Source organism: Erpetoichthys calabaricus, chromosome 8 (assembly GCF_900747795.2).
Source record: "Erpetoichthys calabaricus chromosome 8, fErpCal1.3, whole genome shotgun sequence".
Taxonomy (NCBI): domain Eukaryota; kingdom Metazoa; phylum Chordata; class Cladistia; order Polypteriformes; family Polypteridae; genus Erpetoichthys; species Erpetoichthys calabaricus.
In genome coordinates, this window is record NC_041401.2 from 76584524 (window position 1) to 76610792 (window position 26269).

General features: G+C 39.6%; 1 protein-coding gene across 4 annotated transcripts; it reads right to left on the bottom strand.

Annotated features, from left to right (window-relative positions):
* Nucleotides 1-5303: 5303 nt before the first annotated feature.
* Nucleotides 5304-25904, bottom strand: psph (phosphoserine phosphatase). 4 transcript variants are annotated; one of them, XM_028806835.2, is made up of 6 exons: nt 25749-25904; nt 16664-16832; nt 13085-13219; nt 12413-12558; nt 8970-9118; nt 5304-6846 (listed from the first exon to the last, which is right to left on the bottom strand). In XM_028806835.2, the coding sequence occupies exons 2-6, from the start codon at nt 16801-16803 to the stop codon at nt 6736-6738; spliced, it is 681 nt and encodes a 226-aa protein (XP_028662668.1). In that variant the 5' UTR covers nt 16804-16832; nt 25749-25904; the 3' UTR covers nt 5304-6735. The 4 variants fall into 4 exon arrangements, with proteins under 4 accessions (XP_028662668.1, XP_028662666.1, XP_051786693.1 ...); XM_028806833.2 differs by having other exon boundaries at nt 25639-25904; XM_051930733.1 differs by lacking the exon at nt 25749-25904 and adding an exon at nt 25418-25451.
* Between the last annotated feature and the right edge of the window lie 365 nt (nt 25905-26269).

Consider the following 26269-nt stretch of genomic DNA (forward strand, 5'->3'; position numbering starts at 1 on the left):
GTTCATTTAAAATGTTTAAACATGAATGAAATGCTAAGAATGTTGGTTCATTTCACTAGATTAATTTGGTATGATGAAGTCTTCAATATGTCATTCTCCACAAAGGTGATTGATTCAGTTTTGGTGTGGTAAACTCTTACCTCTGTGTTGTAGAATAATTATACAGCTAAAGCTAATTCTATTAGTGCATCCTTAAAAAGGCCAAGAATTGTTGCTTTTATGGGAGTCCTCAAACAAGGTTTGGGTTTGATTTACACATTTCATTTTTTACCCCTCATTAACTCTGTGATATTTTATATAAAAAAAAATTACATTAATTGATTATGTGCTGACAATTGAAGATTAGTTGTATAAGTTTATTATTTAATATTATATTTTCACCATCTTGTTGTTATACTTTTTGCCGTCGTAAATCTTACCAAGGAGCATCCTGTTACCTTAAACGACCAGTACAAATTGTACTGTGCCAATTTTAAAGGTACAGCTTGTATATGATGACAAAATAAACAGAGAAAAAACAATAATGGAAATGTTGGTACTAAGCTTTCTAAAGCGATAATACTTTTTTGAATAGTTGCTAAAGACAGCTTTGCTTAAAAGAATAAGTATTAAATGAAACTAACATTAACACCAAACTTATCCTTAATTCATACAGTATATGCCTTAGTATTATAACCATGTTTATGCACTTGAACCAGTGATCATTAAATTTTTCCTGCAAATAAATAGTATTGTCACAACAATTTAGGATATGTATATACGTGGAGTTCACTATCTTGTAATGGATAAATGGTTGTTTAAGGCATTCTTAAATTCTGCAGCTATAATATAAAAATGTTGCCAACATTAAAATGCAGTCATGCACCAATTTACAACTGACCAAGTTGAGGCCATTTGTACTTATGGCCGAGGGACATAGGAACCACACGCCCATTTATAATGAGCATGCAGCAGCACTGCCAGCCATAGCATGATGTATTCTATATATCTAAGTATGTCTCATTGCTCTAATTCCCTTTACTATAACACTGACCATTTCAACACAAGACCCCCTTACACCAAGCACGATCATAATAAGCGCACAAGCTTACATTTGCCAGTCACTTCCATGTTCTGAGCCAATAAAAAATCATTGGGAAGCCCAATCATCACTCATTTTTCATAGACTGCTGTCAATGACATGAGCATCAGTCTTCTATTGCTCTGCTTTGCTCAGTTAGTTGGGGGGGGGGGGGGGGGGGGGGAGAGTAACGGGTAGATTTTTGGGTCTTGCGTGTACATCGTTAAGTGAAAATAAGCCAGCTTCATCTCATAGACTTTGGCTTTCAGATTCCTTATTCTCAGTACTGACCGTTAATGCCACAAAGTATAGATGATATGGCAGATGATATCAGTCTGCTTATCATCCATTACTCACAGGATTATGAAACAGTACAGTCAGAGACAAGCTCACCCAGGTGTATAATCATTGAATGTACTGTATATGGAAAAATATGGTGTAGTGCAGTTCTAGAGCTAAACAATCTATAAAGGTATTTTACTTTAAAAAGTTATATACATTTTGTGATGATAAATGATTTGTTTGGTGTTTCCCTATAGTAAGGATCCATATTTTATTTTCGCCCCTTTCTAAGGGGTCCATAGTCTGAAAATTTTTGAGAATTGCTTACCTAGTGGATGAAATGACATCGTGCTGCAAAAAAATAATGAGTATTTCTAAGCATTTTGCCACTCTGATATAACTCCAATATTTATGATTGGAGCGGAGCCTTCAACCAAAACAAAATGGAGCATAAATGAGAAGCTATAAAGTTTGTTTTTGAACAAACTGAAACTAAATCATTAGCTGAATCAAGTGGTAGTTACAGTAGTGTTCATTGGGCATTGACACGGCTAGTGAAACTGATACATACGGCACCATGTGACTGAACCGCTGTGATATACCTGGTGACTTCATTTGCATTACGCTACAAAGGGCTGAAAGATGGAAAATGGCAAAATGGCTGCGATCAAGAGGAACAACAAGAAAAATGTTGGCTCCCTAATCACTGCTCACAAAGCAGCAACTGTCGATGTTTGTGTTGGAGAAAATGTGGAAGCCACTAAGCCATGCACTGTGGTAGTCTACAATAACACAAAGGGCATATTGATGGTGAGGATCAGACACTGATCTTTTACCCTCTTCATGTTCAAGCAACAGAAAAATATAATTACACAAAGAAACATGCTCCTACAGTCCTGATTGCAACATTGAGCTTAACATTAGTGACTGTTTCAAAACAATACAAAGGTTATGTATTAAATCTAAACCAGTACAGCAGTGGACAGTTGACATGCTTCTGTTACATGTATTTTTTTAATGTTTAAAAAAAATATATATTTTTGACTTGTTTTTCTGGGGGGTAAACAATTCTAAGGAGGTTAAGATAAAACATAAGGCTTCTACATGTCTGGTTATTCAGGAGTTTAGTGTGAAGAATATTACAAATGGGTCTTCTGGAAACAACTAATAGGTTACAACCAACATATGTTCTGCAGCAATTAAAGTAAATTAAGCCATGCAAGTTGAAGCAAACAATTTACACTGGTGTCTCAACTTCTGTGGATTACTTGCAAACCCTCTGTCTGACTTAAAGGAGAGTTGGAACAAACTGTGTTACTACACCCTCTGAAGTACTAATTTGGCAATATTCCTGTGATAATGGTAAGAAAACAGCAACAAATGAAATGAGACAGAGCATTGTCACCCTTATAATTGTGGGCCTTTCATGGAGAAAAAAAAATAAGTGTTCGTACAGTGTCCTTTACAATCCAAAAGCATTTGGAAATGTTGATAGGAAGAGATCTGGCAGAACCAAAATCACAAGCCAGTCAGAAGGCAAGTTTCTGAGTGTCACCAGCTCACTTGATAAGTGACTCTCAGCACAATAGCTTCAAGCAAAGGTTAACAGTGGTCAGGGCCGGATTAAGAGCTTTGGGGGCCCGTAGCACATTTCAAATTTGGGGGCCCTTTTGGTCTGCATCATCTGAAGTTTAGATTCTGAACAGTTCAAACCGGACTAAATAATTATTTTACTCTCGATTATAATATGAATCTTATAATATTTATGTGAATTTTATGTGTTTGGCCACTAAAGTTTTGTTGTGTAAGAAATTTACAGTTTAAAAACGTAAAGATAATATTTTTAAAGACCAGTTTTTCAATGCTACACTTTTTCATTAAATATTGGGTCCACCATTTGGGGGCCCCCGAAATTGCGGGGCCTGTACCATATGCTACATGTGCCTATTGTTTAATCCGGCACTGACAGTGGTCAATAAAAGCAAGTGTCAGTTTCTACTGTGAAGAGGAGACTTTGTGCTGCAGGTTTGACAGGGTAAGAGGCAGGAAGAAAGCCATCCCTTAAAAAGGACAAAATAGGACCTTGAAATGCCAGCTGTGAACAACTGCAGACTGAAAGAAGGTTTTATTGAAATCTTTGGCTTATCACACAGGATGTTTGTACGCCATCGAGTTGCTGAAAGGACGGTTCCTCAGTGTGTGACACCAACTGTCAAACATGGAGGAGGAAGTGTTGGTGACTCGCACTGAGTGACTGGCATTCTGAATCAAAAGGGTTAACACAGTTTGGCTGTTATATCAACAAAAAGTGGCTACTTTGAATCAAAAATCTGAGTAAAATTTTGTACACTTAATGATTCCTCATTTTTTATTTGCCTTTGTTTATTTGTTCTGTGCCTTGACGTCATGAAATATTAAGACATTAAAGCTTGGGCATTTCCTTCAAAAATGAAAAAACTGAGGTGTTCTAAAACGTTTGACCAGGAGCGTAATTCCTGTGTTCTGACACCAGTGCAACCTGTCATTGATGTGGACGAACTCTACATGCACTCCTTGAATAGTGACTGGACATAGAGGCCTTTTGGTGCGGCAGAATTCAATAACCAGTTCCTCGGTTTTGCTGATATTAAGATGCATTCTCTTTTGCACCTGACTCCTATGCTCTGTCTCATCCCCTTTATCAATAAACTCCTTTAGAGCAGGATCATCTGAAAGTTTCTGCAGGTGACATGACCTGGTTTTATATTTGTAGTTGGAGGTGTACAGAGTGAAGGGAAAAGAAGACAGGATTGTTCCTTGTGGTGCCCCAGTGTTGCTCACCACCTCATCACAAACATTACCTAGGATGCCATAGGGCCACCCACCTGCATTTCTTTGAACTTAACCCTTGACAGGGATGGTTAGGTGATGTTGAAGGCTCTGGAAAAATAAAATATTATCCTCACACTGCTGTCAGCCTTGTCCAGATGAAAATAAGCCTTGTGGAGCAGAAAGATAATTGCATCCTCTATTCCAATCTTTTATTTGATAGGCAAACTGCAGTGGGTCCAGGTCGTCTACCACAAGGGAACTAGTATAGTGCAGGACCAGCCTGTCACTGGTCTTCATGATGTGAGGAGTATGTGCCAATTGTCTGTAGTCATTACGTGAAGAAGTGGTGCCTGACTTCTTCAGAACACGAATGATGCAGGATGCTTTCCACAGCAGTGGCACTTTCTGGAGCTTTAGGGACAGACTGAACAGGTGACGAAGGACACCACAGGCCTTACGAACTCAAATACTGATTAAATGTGGTCCCGCAGTGTGTAGCTTCCTCAGTTGTCTCCTTACTTAGTCTTCAGTTGTGGACAGCCCATACTGATGGTCAGAGGTGGACTCTTCACTGGCCATTCCAGTTGATGTAGCAGGAGTTGTTGATGCAGCAGGGATGGTGTGAGAATGCTGATCATTTTAAGGTCACAGTGGGATGGAAAATCTATTTAAAAAATTGGTTCAGCACGTTAAGCTTTGTTCAAGTCCCCTGCTAGCACCTGAGTCCTGGATTGCCCGAGTCCAGTAATTATGCCTAGACTTTCATGTTATCCCGAGTGAGTTTGTTTTCTCTTTTAGCATTTTAAGATTCTTCTGTCTTGAGAAACACTAATATATTGGCCTTCTAGTAACATTTTCCTTTTAACTGGAAGGTAAAATGATCTTGACCATCTGGCATATTGAGCAGTATAGGGGGTTGAGATAGTATTAAAGTTTAAAATTATTTTTTGTACACCTAGCTCTTTCACTGCTTTTTAATGAGGTGGTCCACGCATCCATGAGTACAAAAGCACATTTTTTTTCAGTTTGCGCGTGGACCTCATTTTAAATAAAAGGCACCACATGCACAGAAAGTGCAGAGAAAATGGCAAAACCAAAAATAAAAAGTTACGTGGTATGTCAGAGAAGAAAAGATCTTGGTGAACTGAAGCAGGTATTAAACATTTTGATTTATTTTATTTTACTTTTTCAAAAACACAATTTAAGAATTATAAAAATGTACTACTGTATGAAGAAAATTTTTAAATGTCATTTAGCTTACTAAAGATCAGTTATTTCTGTTGCTGGTTTACATATTGAACAACATTAAAAATAGTAGGCCTTGCAACTTGGCTACAGTACAAACATTGAATCTTCAAGCCCAGCTTAAACAAGGTGGAAATAGTGGTAATTGCACTCTCAACGGACATGTAAACTAATGTGCACTTCCCATTTTAAGATCAAACTGTGTGCCTGGGAAATTTAAGGTGATTTTTAAAATGTTTTAACATTTTGAATTATACTGTACAAAACTAGGATTTTTTTTTTTTAAAGTCCTCTACAACAGTAAACCTTGTACATTAATAGTGTGCATACAGCTGTCAACTTCCTTGAATGAGTACAGAACGAAGTACTCATTGGACGGTGTTCTTTACAGACCACCATTTTTAAGCAGCTAGAACTTGGAGGTCACTTCAGAGAAGCTATATGACACACCCATTTGTAGGTGTTTACTTTGAGAGGATACCTAAGTAATCTGGGAAATCTGCAACTAGTCAGATCCTGAAAAGGCACTAAACAAGGAAGCAGCACCATTAACACTGCACGGACTAAACAAATGTGTTTTGTATCAACACCTAGGCAGGACTAATATCTGTAAATCAGAGATAATAAAGTGCTTACAATGTAATCAGTGTTCTTTTCATAATTTATCTGTATCAGAATTCACTTTACTGGCCAGGTACACTAATGTGTACTAGGAATTTGTCTTGATAGAATTGGTACAACATACAAGGACAAAACAGAATACAGAAGAGGCACAGAAAGTGCAGGGGACTGAGAAGGTAGAAACAAAGGGAAAAAATGTGATGTCTAGTTCAGATCATTTCTTTTTAAAAGTGTACTGACTTTTAAGTATCGCCTGTTGCATATTTTTTTCTAATTTAACTTAATAGGGCCAGTACAGTAACATAGCAAGTCTGGGAAGACCAACAGAGCTGGGCTTTCTCAGCCTGACCTAAAGAGATACAGAAATGGCATTGACAGACCTCACTAGTAAAGAGCTGCAAAAACCAGCTTTGTTGAGTGGCAATTTCAGTGACAGCAGAGTCTCAAGTAAGGCACACTGGAATTTCAAGTGCAGAGGCTATGCCCTGGTACTCGATTCTTCTCTGCCCACCTTAAACATATAAAAGAGATTGTCTCTTTATCTGCCAGAGCTTTTAACCCTGGTGATACAAGTATATAAAATTGTGCGTATTACACACAGTTTTGCGTGCAAAACATAACATAAAGTCATAGATTCTTACTCCAAGGGGAATGTTACAGTCCTTTCACAACGTTGATCCACAGCTTTAAATTTATGTATAAAAAAGACTGGGTCTTTAAATCTTATCCAGCTCATGTATGAGCTCCTCAAAGCTTGTAACGTACCACGTTGACTTCTCTTTCACCTGCTGCCTTACAACATTCCCTCCAAATCCAATGAAGGCATTCTGCAGAAAAAGGAAGCAAATACATCAGCACATGGTCACTCATTTTACTAATTGCTTATGGTGGATACATATGTTTTTCTGGCCTAGCCTGCATCACCATTAAAGAGTGTGCCATTGTAATGCCAAACTATAGGGCCACTGAGAATACGCAAGATAAAATGTTGGTAGCGCTTTAGACACTGGCCAAAAATAAGAAGATCATGCTGTGCTGAGTACACTGCAGGTTTCAGCTTTAACTCCAGAAGCATGGTGGCTTTGCAAGTATTTGCCAAAAGCTTATTAATTAGAAATCATTTGTTATTAATAGTGGGGAATTTGATTGAATTAGTTGCCTTCTTGCACCTGTCATTTTGTCACACAAGAAATTCCTAGTAGTGTATAATTATGGAGCCGAGCATTTGTTAGTATTCCTCAGTCCTAAATGTGTTTCTTTCTTACAGCTTAGTAACCGTTCCAATATTCAATATGTGGTAGACACACTGCTTCCCTGCTGGCCGTTTTGTTGTTCACATCTGATGATGCTTAATCAACAACTGTTTTGCAAGTTAAGCAAAGTAAGTAGGAATGTACCCCCCTGCAGTAACATCTAAACCTGCAGTCAGCATTTTCCTGAAGTAAAGCAGAGCTCATTTTACATGTCCGAGATTTCAGTTGTTCTGTGTGTTATGTTACATTAACAGCCATAGATACTTAAGAAAACACCAGAAACTACGTTTAAGACCTGTGGTGTACAAGCAGATGTGCACAGTTACTTAATGCAGGGCTGCTCCAAGAAGCTAAACGCCTGTCTTGGCAGCTATGCGAGTGCAAAGGCAGCAAACAGTCTTGGATATTATGATAATCCATCCCAAGCCTTGTGGACTCTTGATGTAAAAAGAATTCCAGTGTACTTAAGACAAGAAGAGCTCAGTATCTCCACTGTAATCCTGTCGATCAAGTGGGAAGCAACACTGGAGAAAAGTAAAATTAACAAATAGGTGTCAGTTTTTATAAGTGTATTGTCATTTGTTGCCTCATAGCCCTAGCTTCCAAGTAGAATTTGGCCTGGTGTATCCCATCTGTGTGTATTTTTTTTTTAATTCTTCCCTCAATATATTTATATATTTTTTCCCTAAGCATTCCATTTCCTCCCATAGTCTAAAATGATCATTTTTTCACCCATTGCATCTGGATGTGCCCAGCAGTGCCATGTGTACTATTCATCGTGGAAAATCGGTCTTTGCCAACCCACAAAGAAAAGTGACAATGCTGCAAGTCAAGGAGGCTGGTGTGATCACTTTTGAAGTTCTACTTGTAATTCTGGTTACCAAACTAGATGTAGTGAAGAGTTGTTTGAATAGAAACAATGAAGATTGTTTCTACAGTAAAGGGCACGTACTCCGACAGACTAAGGCAGCAGGACTCTAAACAGTGCTTCATGGGGACTTAAAATCCTCAGAAGTAATCAACAAAATAAAGCCTGCAGTTTTATCTGGCATGTACTTGTGGAATCTACAGAGAAGTATATTTAAACTGGAAAAGGAGAAGCATTCCTTAGCACATCCAGCAGAGAAAGTATGCACCATACTGTGCTTTCATTGTTGGTAATCCATATTGATTACTGTCTTTTTAAGAACCAAAATGGTTGAGATGCAAACACAATGTAAATGTTGGCTAATTGCACAAGCTTCTAGTGTGGAATGTTAAAAATTTGTCAGGGATTTGCTGGATTGCTACCCAAGAATAGCAGTGCAAATTACTGTCTCGATAGATTAGATGCAGGCAACAGTTGATTACATAAAAACAGGTACATCAACTTTTAAACTTGGCACTATGGTAAGCTGTGAATGTTAAACAAATTACTGCTACACAAGTGACAGTGAATGTATGCATGAGTGTGTTCTGTAATGGACTGTAACCCCATCAAGGGTGGGTTTTCTCCATTCGCCCAGTGCAGCCAAGACAGGCACCAGACACCCACAACCCTGAACTGGATAAGTGGATTAGAACATTTATGGGTGGATGCACAGACTTCTGCATTTAAGGATTAGGTTCTTTACATTTGAAAGATGCCTTTCTACATCAGTGGCACTGATGGCACAAATCCCAGGTCTGATGAAGACCACCACCATACTGGTACTTACAGCAGGAGGACAGGCCTCCAAATCTGTTGCTCCATCTCCAATCATCACCACTTTCTTAAGGGCAAGCTTTTCCTTTAGTAAACCGATTACTTTTCCTTTTCCTCCTGATTCAGCAGTAAGCTGTCCTTCATCAAACCCGGCATACTCTCCTGTGTGCAACAAGTTGGGAAATCAGTGATAAGTCATTTTACATTCAAGAACTACTGAAACATACAATTCAGTAAATTTAAATTGTGAGCAACTTTATGAAATGGAATACACTACAGAAAGTACTTCATTTAAAATGAGAGTTTTAATTTCTGCATCGAACAGCTCATTATGGTATGATGAGCATTTGTGTGTTGTATTTTCTGTCTGTTGATCCACAGGGCAGCTTTGTGTTAAAATGACCATGTTTTCTTCTTCCCTTTAGAGGCTGCTGTATTACAGATAACACAGTTGAATCTAAACAATGCTTGACATGCCACCAACAGAAAAATGCTAGTTGAGTAATAATTCAATGTACAGTAATTGGTTCTTCTATAGATGTTATCTCAAAAGACATGCTCAGAACAATTACATGAAACTTTCAAGAAAAAACGGATTCATTTGATAAATGCAGTGATGGCAACTGTCACACTGTATTCTGTATGGTTCCCCGCCTTGTTTTCTCATTTGAGATAATAAAAAACTTGAACAATATTGAAATCATAATGAAAAAATCCTTAGTCACAAGTTAACTTAATTATTTATTCTTTATTAAAATATCTAATACAATGACTGAAGAGTTTAAAAAGACAAAGGGATGAATGCCTGATCTTACATTTACATCTATGTGTAAAGTCCTGGACAAAATGTGTAAGGTAGGGGTCCCCAACTCCGGTCCTGTTGGACCACAGTGGCTACAGGTTTTCATTTTAACCCTTTTCTTAATTAGTGACTTGTTTTTGCTGCTAATTAACTTCCTTTGAATTAATTTTAATTTACTTGCTCTTGAAGCAGGCAAACAATAGTGAGATACAAAATGAGCCAAATATGACTAACAAACTGTGTCCATCATGGTGTCTGGATAAGCTGCCCCCCACATTTCGCCCCAACACATTTCGCCCCACGGTAAATTACAAAGATATTAATTTAGTACATAATTGTATTTCACGTATGTTTTTTCGCAATGGCATGTGATATTAATTTTTGTAAAATTGTTTAGATTCGTTTAATTGAAATAAAAAATGTATATATGTTTACAGAGCGTTTCATTTAAGTGATGCACTATTGCTAACTTATCATTTTGCTACAAAAATGTTTAAATTAAGAAAGTCAGTTTTGAACGCTGAGAATGATTATTCAGTTTATTTTTTCTAGAAACTTCCAACACTAAATCGTCTGGGTGTGGGTATTAGAAGTTACTGGGGTGGGGGAGAAATATCATGGAGGCGAAATGTAGTGGGGGTGAAATGTGAGGGGCAAAATTTCCATAAACTGTCCATCATACAATATCTGAAAATAAAGAAAGGTGAAAGTCTCAGGAATGTTGATCTGCTCAGGTCCCAAAGACATTTTAACAGTGCTCTTGGAAACAAGAATATCAACAATTTTGGAAATGTCTGCTATTACAACAAGTTATGGAATTAAAGAAAGAGTTTAATTAACGACAAGAATCTGCACCTAATTAAGCAACCAGTTGGGATTAAATTGGTTGGAGTTTGAGGCCCTGACTTATTTGGTCTTCTGTTAGCTCACTCACTTCACATTTCATTTCTGTTTGGGTGCCATTTAAGGAAAGAAATGAAGCAACTCAGAGGACTGATGAAGAAATTCAGGGGAACAAATCTTAAAAAACAAGTTCATTAAGATGAAAGAAAAAGGAGTTAATTAGCAGCAAAAACTGGTCAACAATTAAAAAAAAAACTACTGGAATGAAAACCTGCAGCCACGGCAGCCCTCCAGGACCGCAGTTGGAGACCCCTGGTTTAAGGCAAGTTAAATTTACTCTGTATTAATTGAGAATGCACTGCAGTTAAGTACTGACAAAAATTTTAATATTTGTGTAAAATAATCCCTTCAATTTGACTCATTCATATTTTGCAGCTCTGGGGGAATATGAACTGTCAAAACATGGCTAACACAGAGCATAGGGGAAATATACTGTCGGCCAAATCCAAAAAGGACAGCTAAAGGTTTAAGTAAAGGTAAAAAATTTTTGATTTCATGAAGATATATAATTGAAAATGTATTTTAGTTTTTAATGATGTTAAAAAAAACATTCAAAACAAACAAATATAAACAATTGACTCCTTTGTCTCAAAAATTCCAGAAATCCATCCATCCATCATCCAACCCGCTATATCCTAACTACAGGGTCATGGGGGTCTGCTGGAGCCAATCCCAGCTAACACAGGGCAAAAGGCAGGGAACAAACCTCGGGCACGGTGCCAGCCCACCACAGGACACACATACACGCCCACACACCACGCACACACTAGGGCCGGACTGTGGAAGGAAACAGAAATTATATTCATTCATTTTCCAACCCGCTGAATCCAAACACAGGGTCACGGGAGTCTGCTGGAGCCAATCCCAGCCAACACAGGGCAGGAACCAATCCCGGGCAGGGTGCCAACCCACTGCAGGACACACACAAACACACCCACACAACAAGCACACACTAGGGCCAATTTAGAATTGCCAATCCACCTAACCTGCATGTCTTTGGACTGTGGGAGGAAACCGGAGCGCCCGGAGGAAACCCACGCAGACACGGGGAGAACATGCAAACTCCACGCAGGGAGGACCCGGGAAGCGAACCCAGGTCTCCAGGTCTCCCAACTGCGAGGCAGCAGCGCTACCCACTGCGCTACCGTGCCACCCCAGAAATTATATATTCAAATAATTTTTAGTGGCCAAGGCACAGTAAAAATAAATTAAAATCATAGGCCAGATCATGACAGATATCCAGCAGTTCAGTGATTAGCACTGCTGCTTCTCGGACCTAATGTCCTCAATTTGAATGACACGTGCAATTTGTATGTTCTCCCCTTGTCTAGGTCAGTTATTCCAGTAGATACTCTGATTTGCTTCCCATATTCCTGAAAATGTGCAGGTTAGGTTATTCGGTGATTCAAAAAACAGGTGATGGATTGCTGCTCTGTGCAGGGCTATCCCCAATCTGGCTTGCCATGACAATGAACTGGATTAAGTAAAGTTATGGGAATTTATATAAACCAAACACAAGTTCTCAGATGCTCTGTGGTGCAAAGCTGGGATAAAGAAGTTGGAATAAACAGGTATTAATAATGAACTGATTACACAATAACAATCTGTGTCTTTCCTGTGTTACCTTCTTGGACTGTTACGGGAAAGGTATTCTGTGTATGGTTTACTGGCAGCACAGCCAAAAACCTAAAACATGTGACAGATTTTTGTAGTGTTTCGCGATGAACATGGGTGTGCAGAGATCAGCTCACCATTGAAGTAAAATTTCAGTCGGTTAGCAAATACATGGTCCAAGGGGATCTTAAGCTGTGTTGCAACATGTTCCACAATACAGCGGAACCCTCCAGAGATTAAGAAGACTTTAACATTTCGCTGTTGGAGACGTTCCACTAATTCCCTTCAAGAGAAGAACAAAAACTGTGAGACATCTGAAAGATTGTAAAAGAAATTCACCACAAATGACTACAATAAAATAGTTATTTTAAAAAATTGGAAACTAATAAATGACAGCTGTTTAAACTTCTTCTCTAATAAACCTTATTGGTTACTCCAATACAAGGCAACCCAACCAACAATTAATAAAACTAATGCTTCCCAGCAGCAGCTTCCACTGTAAGGATTTTGATTATTCATTTTGACCCAGGACACCCCCTGATCATCTAAAGCCTATCCTAAAAGGTGGTTTACCATAGTGTTAAATCTGTGGAAATTGCATAAAATCTGGGAAGGTATCCAAGTAAAAAATCCTGCTTATGGACAAGTATCATATTTAAATTAAAACTGAATATTGCACAGGTCAGGACTGGTTCAGCCTGGCTAATCTTCACTTGTAGCTTTGTCTTCAGTTGTGTGCCAAGCTCGCCTTGTCTACAAAATTAGATTATAACATCACTTGCATGACCATGTCATGAAGTTTGACTTACTGTATGCCTTCAGTTAGCTGAGGAGGGTGGTCAGTGATTAATTTATTCACTTGCTCCCTGGAGGGTCTTATTATTGCCAAACGTTCTGTTAAAGCTGTTTTAAAAGTCATGGATCCTCCCATGGCACGTCTAGTCCTAACACCAAAAAAAAAAACCAAAAAAAAAACCACTGAAAATGAAATGTTTCATATACTCATTAATGGAACAATAAAACCATAAACTGTCAGAATCCATTTAACCCCATTTATACGACACCTTTATAACGGAGGGCCACACAGCGAAAATGACATCACATTTGGAGACACGCTCCCACACACATTATTTTCACCATGCACAGCAGAAATTTTTTGCTGGTCGTGTATCCAGAATGGTGAATTTCAAGGAGAAGCTGGTTACATGAGTGCTAGAATGATGATTGAAGGGCTGAATAGGAAGCAACAGATCATCAAAACGCAAAGATAGAAGACATGCAAAAACATCTGAAATGCATCTGCCCCTCTTGTAGGTCCTTGACTCTTGTGAATATTACACTTTTTCTTCTTTCATTGCTTTTGGTCAATAGGTCTGATACTGCCCTTCTTTTTCTTCCTCTTAAAGTAAGTAATAGCAAGCACAATTCTTCTGACATGCTCTGCTGTAACATTATAACTATAAGACACTGACCAAACACTGCCACATATTCACTAGGATACTATCAATACGCAATTGAACAGGCTGCAATAAGTATAAGTATATGTTTTGAGGTTTGAGGTGCACGCCAGCTTCACGTAGCAAGTATACACCTGACTTCAGAAAGACAACCTCACTTTGTGCTCACTTTTAAAACACTAATTTGCTCATTTCCTTATCATGAAATTAGGTAGAGAAAACAATTGTTTTGTCTTGGCAGAGTAATATATTACTCTACTTTCCCCTTTTGTATTATTAGTATGTAGCCTTTGTCAGAATGCCTCAAATCTCACAGACTTACCACTGTTTATAAGGTATTTTAGTATATAACTTCTACCCACCTTCTCTTCTACATCTATAACCTCAGGCAATCAGGTGTAGTAAAAGACAAGCAAGAGTTAAGTTACAATTTAAACAATGTATTATTGATAATATTCATAAATACAGTAGAGTGTCGCTTATCCAACATTCTGTAATATCCGAAGTCCCACCGCAAAAAAAAAAAACAAAAAAAAAATTTTCTGTTGTTTTGTTGTAAAACATGATTGCAGTGGATTATGTGGCTAGCCCTCTCTGGCATGCGTGTCTCTCACACACGCGTGTGTGTGTGCATGTGCGTGTGCGCTCGTGTGTGTATGCGTGCGTCTCTCTCTCGCGTGTGCGTGCGTGCGTGTGTGTGCGTGTGTCTCTCTTTCTCTCACGTGCGTGCGTGTCTCTCTTTCTCGCATGTGTGTAAGTGTGTCTCTCTCTCTTACGCGTGCATATGTCTGTCTGTATCTCTCTCTCGCGCTCTCTAACGTTGCACAGGGAATGCACAGGGAGAGACTGAACACATGCGGAAATCATCGGCGCACACAAACCGAAAGGGAAACTGGCTTGTTCCTATACTGAGTGTGTGGTTGTGCCCAGAGGAAAAAGTTTGGCGAACTTTTTGGTCGTAACCCGATTTGTATGTGTTCAGAGATGTTCGTGAACTAAGGTTCCACTGTATTAGGCTCGTAATGTGTAAAATTATAACATAGTTTGACGTTTAATAGGCTTTTTCTTAACACCTCCCATTATCCGACATTTTCGCTTATCCGACATTCTGCCGGCCCGTTTATGTCGGATAAGCGAGACTCTACTGTAATAACAATATGCAAAGTACATATGAATATTGGCAACCATACAACCTGATAAATGATGTGTAGTTTCAGGAGGTACACAGACTTGTTAGTTACTTAAAATGTCTCTAGTTAAGGCATCATTTGTGGTCAGCTTTCTTCAGAACAGGCCGCATGCCTGTCTCAATATGGCTGCTGAGCTGTGCTCTTCATTGTGTTGTCCTTTTCAGTTCATGCATCAGTTTGGTAAGAGAGAGAGTGATGTTATGCAAGCAAATTTATAGATTCTGTGTCCAACCCCTAGAGCCAATAGGACGTCATGGTATTTAAAGGCTTCTGATACAAGCCAGTTCCAAACAGCCATACTTCAGACCAATGGGGGGATAGAATACCTTCACACCTGCCCCCAAAACCATATATTAAAGTAAAGCTTTGGAAGTTAGGCAGCCTGGCTTTCCTGTGGGGGTTGACAGAGAGACTTTAGCAGAGAAACACTTGCCAAACTGGTTTGAGGCACTTCCACCCCAACCCTATTGTAAAATTACAAAGAGACTCAGTCCTAAAAGGGGGGAATGGGTTCTTAAACCATCAAACCATTGCTGTTATTATCTATAATGTAACACTAATATTACATTGCTTTGTCTAAGTTAAAAATAAAGACATACAAAATATTTATCAACTTGTATGCAAAATTTCACATCACAACAACAATAAACAAGTAAAGCAATGGACTTAAAATGTAATTCCTAAATAAACAAAGTACTCTAGGCAGTCTTGCTTTTCCCACCATCACACATCCCTTTCCTTTCGACAGTCCTCTCTGCTCTATCTGAGTTACTCTTATTGTATCTTTTTCACATGCCCCATTGTCTTGGTTTACAAGAGCATATCTCATACCCCCAAACCCAAATTCTCCCATTATGCAAAAAGTCAACAGAAGGCAATGCACATGCACACTGGCATTTGGGCATCATACTGATGCTCCAGTCTTAAACGGCAGATCAATAGATAAAAGGAATTCCCAAATTGAGAAAAAATAAGTTCAGAATTGTTAAATTTACACTACAAAATGGACTAAATCTGAATTTTTTGAAAATATGGGTGGCATCATGGCAAAATGCTACCTCACAGTTTCAGAGTCATAGCCCGGAGTTTATATGCTGTCCTCATGTTCATGTCCCTTTTCTACAGTTAACTGCAGTTTTCCTCAGAACTTTAGGGTAAATGGGGAGTCTCAACTGGCCTAGAGGGAGCGAGTATTGCCTGTGATGGACTAATACTTCATCCAGAGTTCATATCTGCCTTCTGCCCATAGATGCAAGAATAGGCTGCAGCTCACTCGTAGCCTTGAATTAGATTAAATTGGTTTAATAATGAATGGATCAAATGATTTTTAAAATGCCCTGTATTTGTTACTTTTGCTTTAGCCTTGAGGGTGTAATTCTATGGGGAGCCATCACAAAGGAGCACTCCTAAGAGTACTCCCTTTTTTAGGCTAGTCACTAAAGTTCTCCCATGCTTTGCAATGGGCCCTGCTCTCTCTGTCTCTATTTCTCTCTCCCATCTCTTTAGTCTGAACAGCTCGATTGACACTCCCAAGGTTACACTCCCGCAAATTGATGGAAGTATCCATGCCACATTAGTCATTACCTTCCATTAGACCTGATGTGTTATGTTACAGAAGAATAGAAAACAAGGCCAGCATAATATGAAAGGAAGGCTATCAGGCATTTGTGAGGGTTTCAACACTTTCATCTTAAAAGAAAACAACACACAAATAATTTACAAGCATAATCTGGTCACCCACATTTCTGTTACTGCATCTCCAACTCCACAGAACTTGGCCAGCTCATCAATCCCCTCTTCTTTGATGACCGTGCTGTCCACGTCAAAGCACACAGCATCTGCATTGCGAAACATTTCTTTTGTCTCAAGTAGTGTGGACATGTTGGGGTGGAAATGTCTGCAAAAGGACACTGCAAAAGACAATTGACAATAATTAGAAGCCAGAGGGATTTAAGGAAATAAGTCACTCTAGCAAGTAGTGTTCAATAAATACCCTGATGACTTCTGTGCCACTAATTGAATTTTCCCAAATAGTCCTCAATTCTGTCTCATTAAAACTGATTATGATTAGCTGTGGCTCATTTCAGAAGGAGCTCCTACCATAGACAGTGAAGCTACTAATCCTGTAGCTGGCCTACGCCTTGAACCTGCATTGAGTTAAAATGTAGAAACTTGGAATGCGAGATAATTTATAGATAATCAGATCATTAATATTTCAATAAACTGATTCACATTAATTTGTGATCATTAGACATCTACACAAAAAATGAACAAAGTCTAAAAATCGGTAATGCACCCATTATGATTAGCCTAGTGGATCAATGAGGTCAAGTAAGACAGGTTAGCTTGTGGTTAAGAGGCTAGTTGCAGTGAAAGCCTACTTGTAATAAAATGTGAAAATATACTGCTCAAAAAAAGGACCACTTTTTAATCAGAGTATAGCATCAAGTCAATGAAACTTCTGGGATATTGATCTGGTTAGTTAAGTAGCAGAGGGGGTTGTTAATCAGTTTCAGCTGCTTTGGTGTTGATAAAATTAACAAGTGCACTAGAGGGGCAACAATGAGACGACCCCCAAAACAGGAATGGTTTAACAGGTGAAGGTCACTGACATTTTTCCCTCCTCATCATTTCTGACTGTTTTTTCTCTAGTTTTGCATTTGGCTACACTCCGTGTTACTACTGGTAGCATGAGGTGATACCTGGACCCTGCAGAGGTTGCACAGGTAGTCCAACTTCTCCAGGATGGCACATCAATACGTGCCATTGCCAGAAGGTTTGCTGTGTCTTCCAGCACAGTCTCAAGGGCGTGGAAGAGATTCCAGGAGATGGGCAGTTACTCTAGGAGGGCTGGACAGGGCCCCTCGTAGAAGGTCCTTAACCCATCAGCAGGACCACTATCTGATCCTTTGGGCAAGGAGGAACAGTATGAGCACTGCCAGAGCCCTACAAAATGACCTCCAGCAGGCCACTGGTGTGAATATTTCTGACCAGACTATCAGAAACAAACTTGATGAGGGTGGCCTGAGGGCCTGACGTCCTCTAGTGGGCCCTGTGCTCACTGCCTGGCACCATAGCACTTGATTGGCATTTGCCATACAATACCAGAATTGGCAGGTCCAACACTGGCGCCCTGTGCTTTTCACAGACGAGAGCAGGTTCACTCTGAACACATGTGACAGACATGAAAGGGTCTGGAGAAGCTGTGGAGAACGTTATGCTGCCTGTAACATCATTCAGCATAACCGGTTTGGTGGTGGGTCAGTGATGGTCTGGGGAGGCATATCCATATCTACAGACTAGACAATGGCACCTTGACTGCCATTAGGTATTGGAATGAAATCATTGGACTCTTTGTCAGGCCCTATGCTGGTGCAGTGGGTCCTGAGTTCCTTCTGGTGCACAACAATGCCCGGCCTCATGTGGCGAGAGTATGCAGGCTGTTCCTGGAGGATGAAGGAATTGATACCATTGACTGGCCCCCATGCTCACTTGCCTGACCTAAATCCAATAGAACACCTCTGGGACATTATGTTTTGGTCCATCTGACACCACCAGGTTGCACCTCAGACTGTCCAGGAGCTCAGTGATGCTCTGGTCTAGATCTGGGAAGAGATCCCCCAGGACACCATCCATCGTCTCATTAGGAGCATGCCCACCCCCCTGATGTTGTCAGGCAGTCAGGCATGCATACAAGCATGAGGGGGCCATACAAATTACAGAGTACAATTTTGAGTTGCTGCAGTGAAGGTTGATAATTTTCATTGCCATCAAACGATGTAGCATCCTTTCGTTCCTAACACATTACCCAGTCCATATCAGTATAAGATATCCAGCAGGATTTTTTCCCCATTGAGATCTGATGTGTTTTCAAAGTCCTTTAATTTCTTTTGAGCAGTTTATTTTCTCACATGGTATCCACACAGCCTTGATGAAACAATAAAATAACAAAAGTTTTCTGTTACCGACATACTGCAGGTTATTGATTATTCCACCTATTTAGCATGTTAGCTCCATTACTCTGCAATGGTGGCTTGCATTCCACCTCAATTGTTACAAGGCACGTTTCTGTGTGATGTGGCAGTATAAATTCATTTTCTTAAGTAAGCAAGAAAAACCAGCATGATGATAGAATAATCACACACTCTATGACATTGAAGGCTAAATATTTAAAATAATATGGAGGCTTCTACCAACAAGCAATAGAATTGCAAACTGCCAACAATGCAATTATATTGAGCCTTTAAACAGAAATTAAACATGATATCTTCAGGCTCAGGTTAACTATCATATGTAGAAATAAAAATTAAATTCTCTCTTAGACTAGTGTCAGTAATACAGTACAAACAATGGAAAAAAGTGAATACAACATCAGGCAATGAATGCAACAGCAATATACAATATATTTACAAGAAAATGTATTTGTCAGTGTGGTAGGGTATTGAGTAACCTTAGAACCAGGGGATAAAAGGATTTTCTGGTGCCAGTGCTAATGATCCCGTGCCATTTACCAAAATGAAGGAAGGAGAAAAGTGACTTGTGTACAATGGCAGAGGTCCGTAATAATACTGTTTGCCTTTCAAAGACTGCAAGTCTGCCTAAAGAGGCAGGTGAGCATAAATGAAGACATCCATACTTTCCTCAGACATCTAAGGAAGTAAAGGAGTTAGTGAGAGAAGATAAAGTGTAAGTTCCAATACAATTTCACATTCAACAGAGAAATGCTTAATATTTCTGGCAGATTTCATGTATTAATGTTCATCTGTTTTGACTAGCTCGGGGGTGGGCAAAGTCATTCCTGGAGGGCCACAGTGGCTGCAGGTTTTTGTTCCAACCCAATTGCTTAATAAGAAGCACGTATTGCTCTAGAAACACTTTTGCTTCATTTTAGTTATTTCCCTCATTAAGATTTTGAACCCTTATTGCTTATTTAAGTCTTAAACAGCTGCATTCTTGGTTTTTAATTGCTCCTTATTAGCAATAAGATGCAAATGACAAAAGAAACCAGCAGTTATCCATTTTGCTTCTTACCCTTTACACCTGTGTGTATTTATCGTGCACTGTTTGGTTTAATTAAATACTTGGAAGGAAAGAGAAGAGAAAAAAGTGAAGGACTGAGAATTACCCATCCGTTTTACACTTCAAAGTATTTGGATGATATCCTTAGAATGGAAAAAAAAATCTAGGATATGAGAATGACTTGACATAGCAGAGTTAAAGCACTAACAAGCCATGAAATGTAGTTATTGGCAAGGATTGTTTTCTAATTAAGCAACTGGGTTGGAACAAAAACCCGCGGCCACTGCGGCCCTCCAGGAATGACTTTGCCCACCCCTGGACTAGCTTATACTCTAAAGAATGTGAACAAATCAAAATATAAAAAGAGAAAAATAAAGAGCAAAAACAAACCAATACTTATGGCACCTAACCCTCTCTGACTTTTGATATTCTGAGGTCCTCTCATGTCTACACTATAATGCTTCTGTATATGAACCTGGTTTATAAGGCCATTAATGTTACATGTACAGAGTATGGCATATGCCAATGAACATGCAACACGTCACCACTCTCCAGTGCCATGATTAGGGAGTAGTTTGATGTATATATCCCATCCTGAGATGAATTCTGAAGCAAGCCTGAAATAATCTCCTGAGTTAATGTGTCATATGTAAATTACCATGGATATTAGGCTACCAGCCTCAGACCTCAGGCATCCTTGAGTGATTGTTGCTGCACGTGCTTCTGCAGAGTTTGAGAAGTACTACACTTAACATGCAACACCTCATGGGCAGGGTGTACTTCTATAAAGCCTGTGTATTTCCCTCTGAGTCATGGTCCTGTCGTGGAAGTATTATAAATTACATACAATTACAGATCTGGATCTATAATTGTGGGCATTTATCCCCAAGAGAAAACGGCTGTTGCCTTTTTACAAAGGGGTTTCTGTACCACCTATCAGGTCCTCCTTCAGACATTTTGATTTTAGACTATTACCATAAGCAGTTTTTCAGTAATATCTATCCATTGATCTATTTTCAGAATTCATTTTTTTTCTAATATAGGGTTGCATGGAGCCTAAACCTATTCCTATTGTAGCAGCAATTCAGAAACCAACCCAAGATGGTACACCCAACCATCATAATTAAAAAAAATTGCCATTTCATGCATTATTAATGGCTGGCCTAATGTAACCCTATGAAATAATGAAAATCTCAAACCAGCAAAAATATAGGGGATCATCTCTGGTTCATTTATACCAAATTTAAGTTAAACATCATGAATATTTATCCATATGCTGCCTTTACAATGCTTGTGAACTTTGCTTACACAACCAAGGGATCAAAGTCCAGGCGGGCTTATTTCTTCTTAAGTCTTGCGTTGAATCAGCCATTTACTGAAGCACATATTGTTTTTCAGATTCAGAGTCTTTAAAACAAGTTTATGCAAATGAACTGCACCCCTGCCCCCACAATTAAAAAGTTGAGTCATCAAGAGTTTTCTTTAATCAAAGGTGAAAAAATTGACCATCTTAAGTGGGTGTCAAAGTTGACGAATCCAGTTGCTGATCTTGTTGCTGTAGCATGTCACATTACACAAGTGGAAATCATAGGGCATGTCAAATTAGATGACTCCATGATGACTTTCCAGCACAGTTTCACATTTCCAAAGTATTGCGAGCCCCATCCACCTTTTCTAACTGCCAATAATGAGGTGGCCATCTAAGAGTTCACAGATTAAGTGAGTTCAGCTGCAAATTATGCTTTCTTCTATTTGCCAGAGCACCCAAATCCCTTATTCCATGAGCTGCATTATATGCATTGCAAATCTTCTCAGCCCATGCACGCACAAAACCAGCTTCTACCACTTAATGCAAATTCAAACCTGTTTGATTTTATCCAGCTGAGTTGCTGGGTATGTCACCCTAAGGGATTGGCGGTCAAGGAAGTGTGCCACAAACTCACTAAGATTATGTAAACGAAGTCTGTGGCTAAGAATTGCTGAAAAAGTTATGTAATGTGACACAACTCTGCTTGAGCTAACAGTTTCCCTGCATAGCAGGAAGCTTTCAGACTTGGCCTCTGCTCTTACTTAATTATTGAATTCAAGTGTTTCAGTCAGACCCATTGCCACAGGTGTATAAAATCAACCACCTTATCTTGCAGTCTCCATTTACAAACATTTGTGGAACAAAATGGGTCATTCTGAAGAGCTCAGTGACTTCAAGCGTGGTACTGTGATAGGGTGCCACCTTTGCAATAAGACAGTTTGTGAAATTTCATCCCTGCTGGATATTCCACAAACAACTGTAAGTGGTATTAGTGGAAAGTGGAAGCTTTTAGGAATAACAGCAACTCAGCCACGACAAGGAAGACCACGTAAAGTCACAGAGCGAGGTCAATGACTGCTAAAGATCATGGTGTGGAAAAGTCACCAACGCTCTACTGATTCCATAGCTGAAGAATTCCAAACTTCCACAGGCATTAACTGTGTGGAAGGAGCTTCATGGAATGGGTTTCCATAGCTGACCAGCTGCATACAAGCCTCACATCACCAAGTCCAGTGCCAAGTGTCGGATGGAGGGGTGTAAAGCACACCACCACTGGACTGTCGAGCAGTGGAAACATGTTCTATGGAGTGTTGAATCACACTTCTCTGTTTGGCAGTCAGGTGGGTGAGTCTGGGTTTGGTGGATTCCAGGAGAACGCTACCTGCCTGACTCCATTGTGCCAACTGTAAAGGTTGGTGGAGGAGGGATAATGGGGTGGGGTTGTTTTTCAGGGTTTGGGCTAGGCCTCATACTTCTAGTGAAGGGCAATCTTCATGCTTCAGCATACCAAGACATTTTGGACAACGCTATGCTTCCAACTTTGTGGAAACAGTTTGGAGAAGGCCCTTTACTATTCCAGCATGACTGTGCCCTAGCGAACAAAGCAAGGTCCATAAAGACATCATTGGATGAGTTCAGTGTGGAAGAACTTGACTGGCCCGCACAGAACCATGACTTCAACTCCATCAAACACCTTTGGGATGAACTGGAATCAAGATTGTGAGCCAGGCCTTCTCATCCAACATCAGAACCTGACCTCAATAATGCTCTACAGAATGAATGGGCATAAATTCTCACAGAAACATTCCAAAATCTTGTGAAAAGCCTCCTAAGAAGAGAGGAAGCTGTTATAGCTGCAAAGTGGGTGGGGGAGGCAACTCCACGTTATAGTCTATGTATTTGAATGCAATGCCATTAAAGTCCCTGTTGGTGTAATGGTCAGGCACCCCAATACTTTTGTCCATACAGTGTATCTTGGATCCGTAAATAAAGGTACTTATGTATGTACTACACTGGGAGCAACTGTTTTTTAGAGCAAAGTGACCTGAAATTTTTGTGAATTGCATTGAGCAACGAGAAGGGTCTCCTCACAGCTTCACTGCTCTTTACTGGTTATTCATCAATCCCTAATTAGCGGTCACTCAGCACTTCTGCTGTCCAAAGCTGCAGTCTCTAAACATACCAGCTAGAGTTGCATTTGCACTTCTATTCAGATTTTAAGCTCCAGCCTACATAATGGAGCCAGCTGTTAAGATCGTAAATTTTGAAGATCTTTACTGCTAAGGTATGCTGCAATATAGGAAGCCGATGAATGATGTAAGCTCTCTAATTAACCAAATATCATGTAGAAAAATGTAAACTATTTCTTTCATTTTCTTCTGCATTTCACTCAAAATTTTTAAGTAGCAATTCCATATTTCCTTGCTTATAAAACATGGTATATGACTGATATATGTTTTAGAAATAAAGCTTAAACAAGGCTTCATCTCTCAGTTTAAAACAATTGAGAAAACATTGGCACTGAAATCGAGAAAAGAAAGCACATTAAATGTCAGTTTTTTTCCACTTGTTTAGCTTCCACTGAGGCACTGAACAAAGACTTCAGTGTTTTGCGCTTTCTTCTCCTCTCATCCCATGTTTTCTCTCGGACTTGGCAGGTTCTGCAGTACTCCTTAAAAATCCCCCTGCATCAATGAACCAGCTGGGCATGTATTAAACTCAGGAGTGGCCCAAGAAGGAGTTGGGGCATCTCCCAGTGATGAGAATTCTTTAATACCCCTCACATTATTTGTTTCCTTTTCATCGTGAGCTCTTTTCTGGTATACACTAATGTGTTGTGGTGACAATAATCATTATTTGCCTTATGTTGTTAATTTGTATAGAGGTATTTATCTATATTATTAAACTTGTCCAGACAAGCTACAGGAAAATGATGGACTCCTGTCAGTCCAAACTCTGGAGCTTGACCCAGCAGCACAGAGTACAAAGCAGGAAACTGTGCACCAGTGCATTGCAGAGTTCACTCATGCTCACTCACACTAACACTTAACATGGGCTAGTTTAGAACCACCAAGTAACTCAACACACTGCAGGAGGAAAATGGGAAAAGCTGGAGGAAAAACAATGCACACATAAATACACAGTGCCACCATTATGAATGCGAATCATATGAAACATTTCAAACATATTTTTATAAAAACACTTAAGCAAATAATTGAGTTATGTTAATTCAAGGCTCCATGTTGCCTTGTTGTTCATCAGTGTGCAGTGCAATGGACTGGCGCCCACTTTATGTAGGGCTGGTTCCTAATTTGTCCCAGTTTTTGCCAGGATAAGCTCCAAACCTTACAGCTTTAAAATATGCAAAGATGTTATGGGAAAACAAATAAATACAGTTTTCTAATAATCTTCAGTTTTGTCCATTTTTGACCCATACTGCAAACTCGCATATATACTGCAAACTCGCATATCTGAAAAAGAACATGAAAAGTCACACAATTAACTGCCATTTGGAAAATGTTAAAATCACTTAGGAACCATACCTCAAATAAATCCAAACATTTGCAAATACAGTGATACAGTTTATATAACGTTTGTTTCAGGATTGTGACCGTACAAAAAATGACACCGTGACACATACTTCATTTCGAAAAAAAATGTATAAAGTTTGATTTTACTGTTGCGAATATGTGTTGCGTGAAACTCGCTAAGAATGCTAAGAGAGGATCGGAAACAAGTATAAACTACGTAACAGAAATGGCATTCGCTGACAATCACTGTATCGTTACAGAATTATCTTTGGGAAGTCAATCCCAGAATTTCTCCCGTATGTCCTACTTTCACATAATTAACGATATCGGGGTGTATTTTGCAGGAATGAAAAAAAAACACGAACCATGTGCTCTGAAATAGAAGAACAAGCAACCAACAATGAAACATTCATACTGGCCACCTAAAGCACCGCAGACTCTTACCTGTACTCCTGTATTGGCTACCTGTATAACAACGAGATGGACGCATAAAGTGCTGGGGCACAAATCGCGCTGTCCGAGTACAACAGGAAACGCAGCCTCTATAAGTTGGTATCATTAAGCTTAGTTGAGGTGAGAGGTACACTGGACGGCTGGAGAGTGAAAATCGCCGGCGATTTTGGCGCTGATGACTTACACAAGCCGGGTTGCATCATCTCACCCAAAGCAACAGGACTGCTCGCCGGGCTTTGAGGCGGAGGCAGGCAGGCTGTTGCGGCCCCTTTATCCTATAATCCCACCCCCACGGAGAAACGACAAGTCACGCTCGCAAACAACCCCCCCAATCCCCAACCCCCCAAGATAAGTCCCAAAAAGACCCTTCAAAATGGCACAAGACAGGTGATCTTTTTCACTCACCGTTTCTAGGTGGCAGCTAAAAGGATAACAAATCCCCTATACGGCCTTTCGGTCAAGCCGGCTGTCAAAGCAAACTGTTCAGTTGTCACAATCAAAGAGAAAGAGTGTACCTTGTGTTACTGTCTTCCTTTAAGGGGTTAACGTGGTTCTGTCATTTTTAATCAGGCTTAGCGGTTGGGTTACAGAAACGTCACCTGACGTTATGATCAGCTGAGTAGCACCGAGAAGGCTGCAAGTTCAGCCTTATACTTCAAGCACCTCCCTTACAGAATTACTGTGCACAGCAAAAACGGACTCGGAAGGAGAAACCACGCCCACCTTTCCCACTCTGCCCTGCTTGAAGTGGGCGGGGCCAAGTTGTAACTGCTTTTCAACTTACTTCAAAGTATTCGGCAGCACGCCTTTTGATCGAGTGAACGAGGTGCAGTGTGTTATACGTTTCCACCTTTGGCTTCACAGTTTATTGATGTTAAAAATTCAAAAATTCGTGTGTCAACGTTTTTAAAATCGGATATAACATCTTTGAGCTCTGATTTTGACATTTAATGTCAATCTCTTACTAAGAGAAAGTGAATTATAAACTGGAGTAGAAATGTGCAATTAACTAGAATTTAGTATCATCCTGTTTATT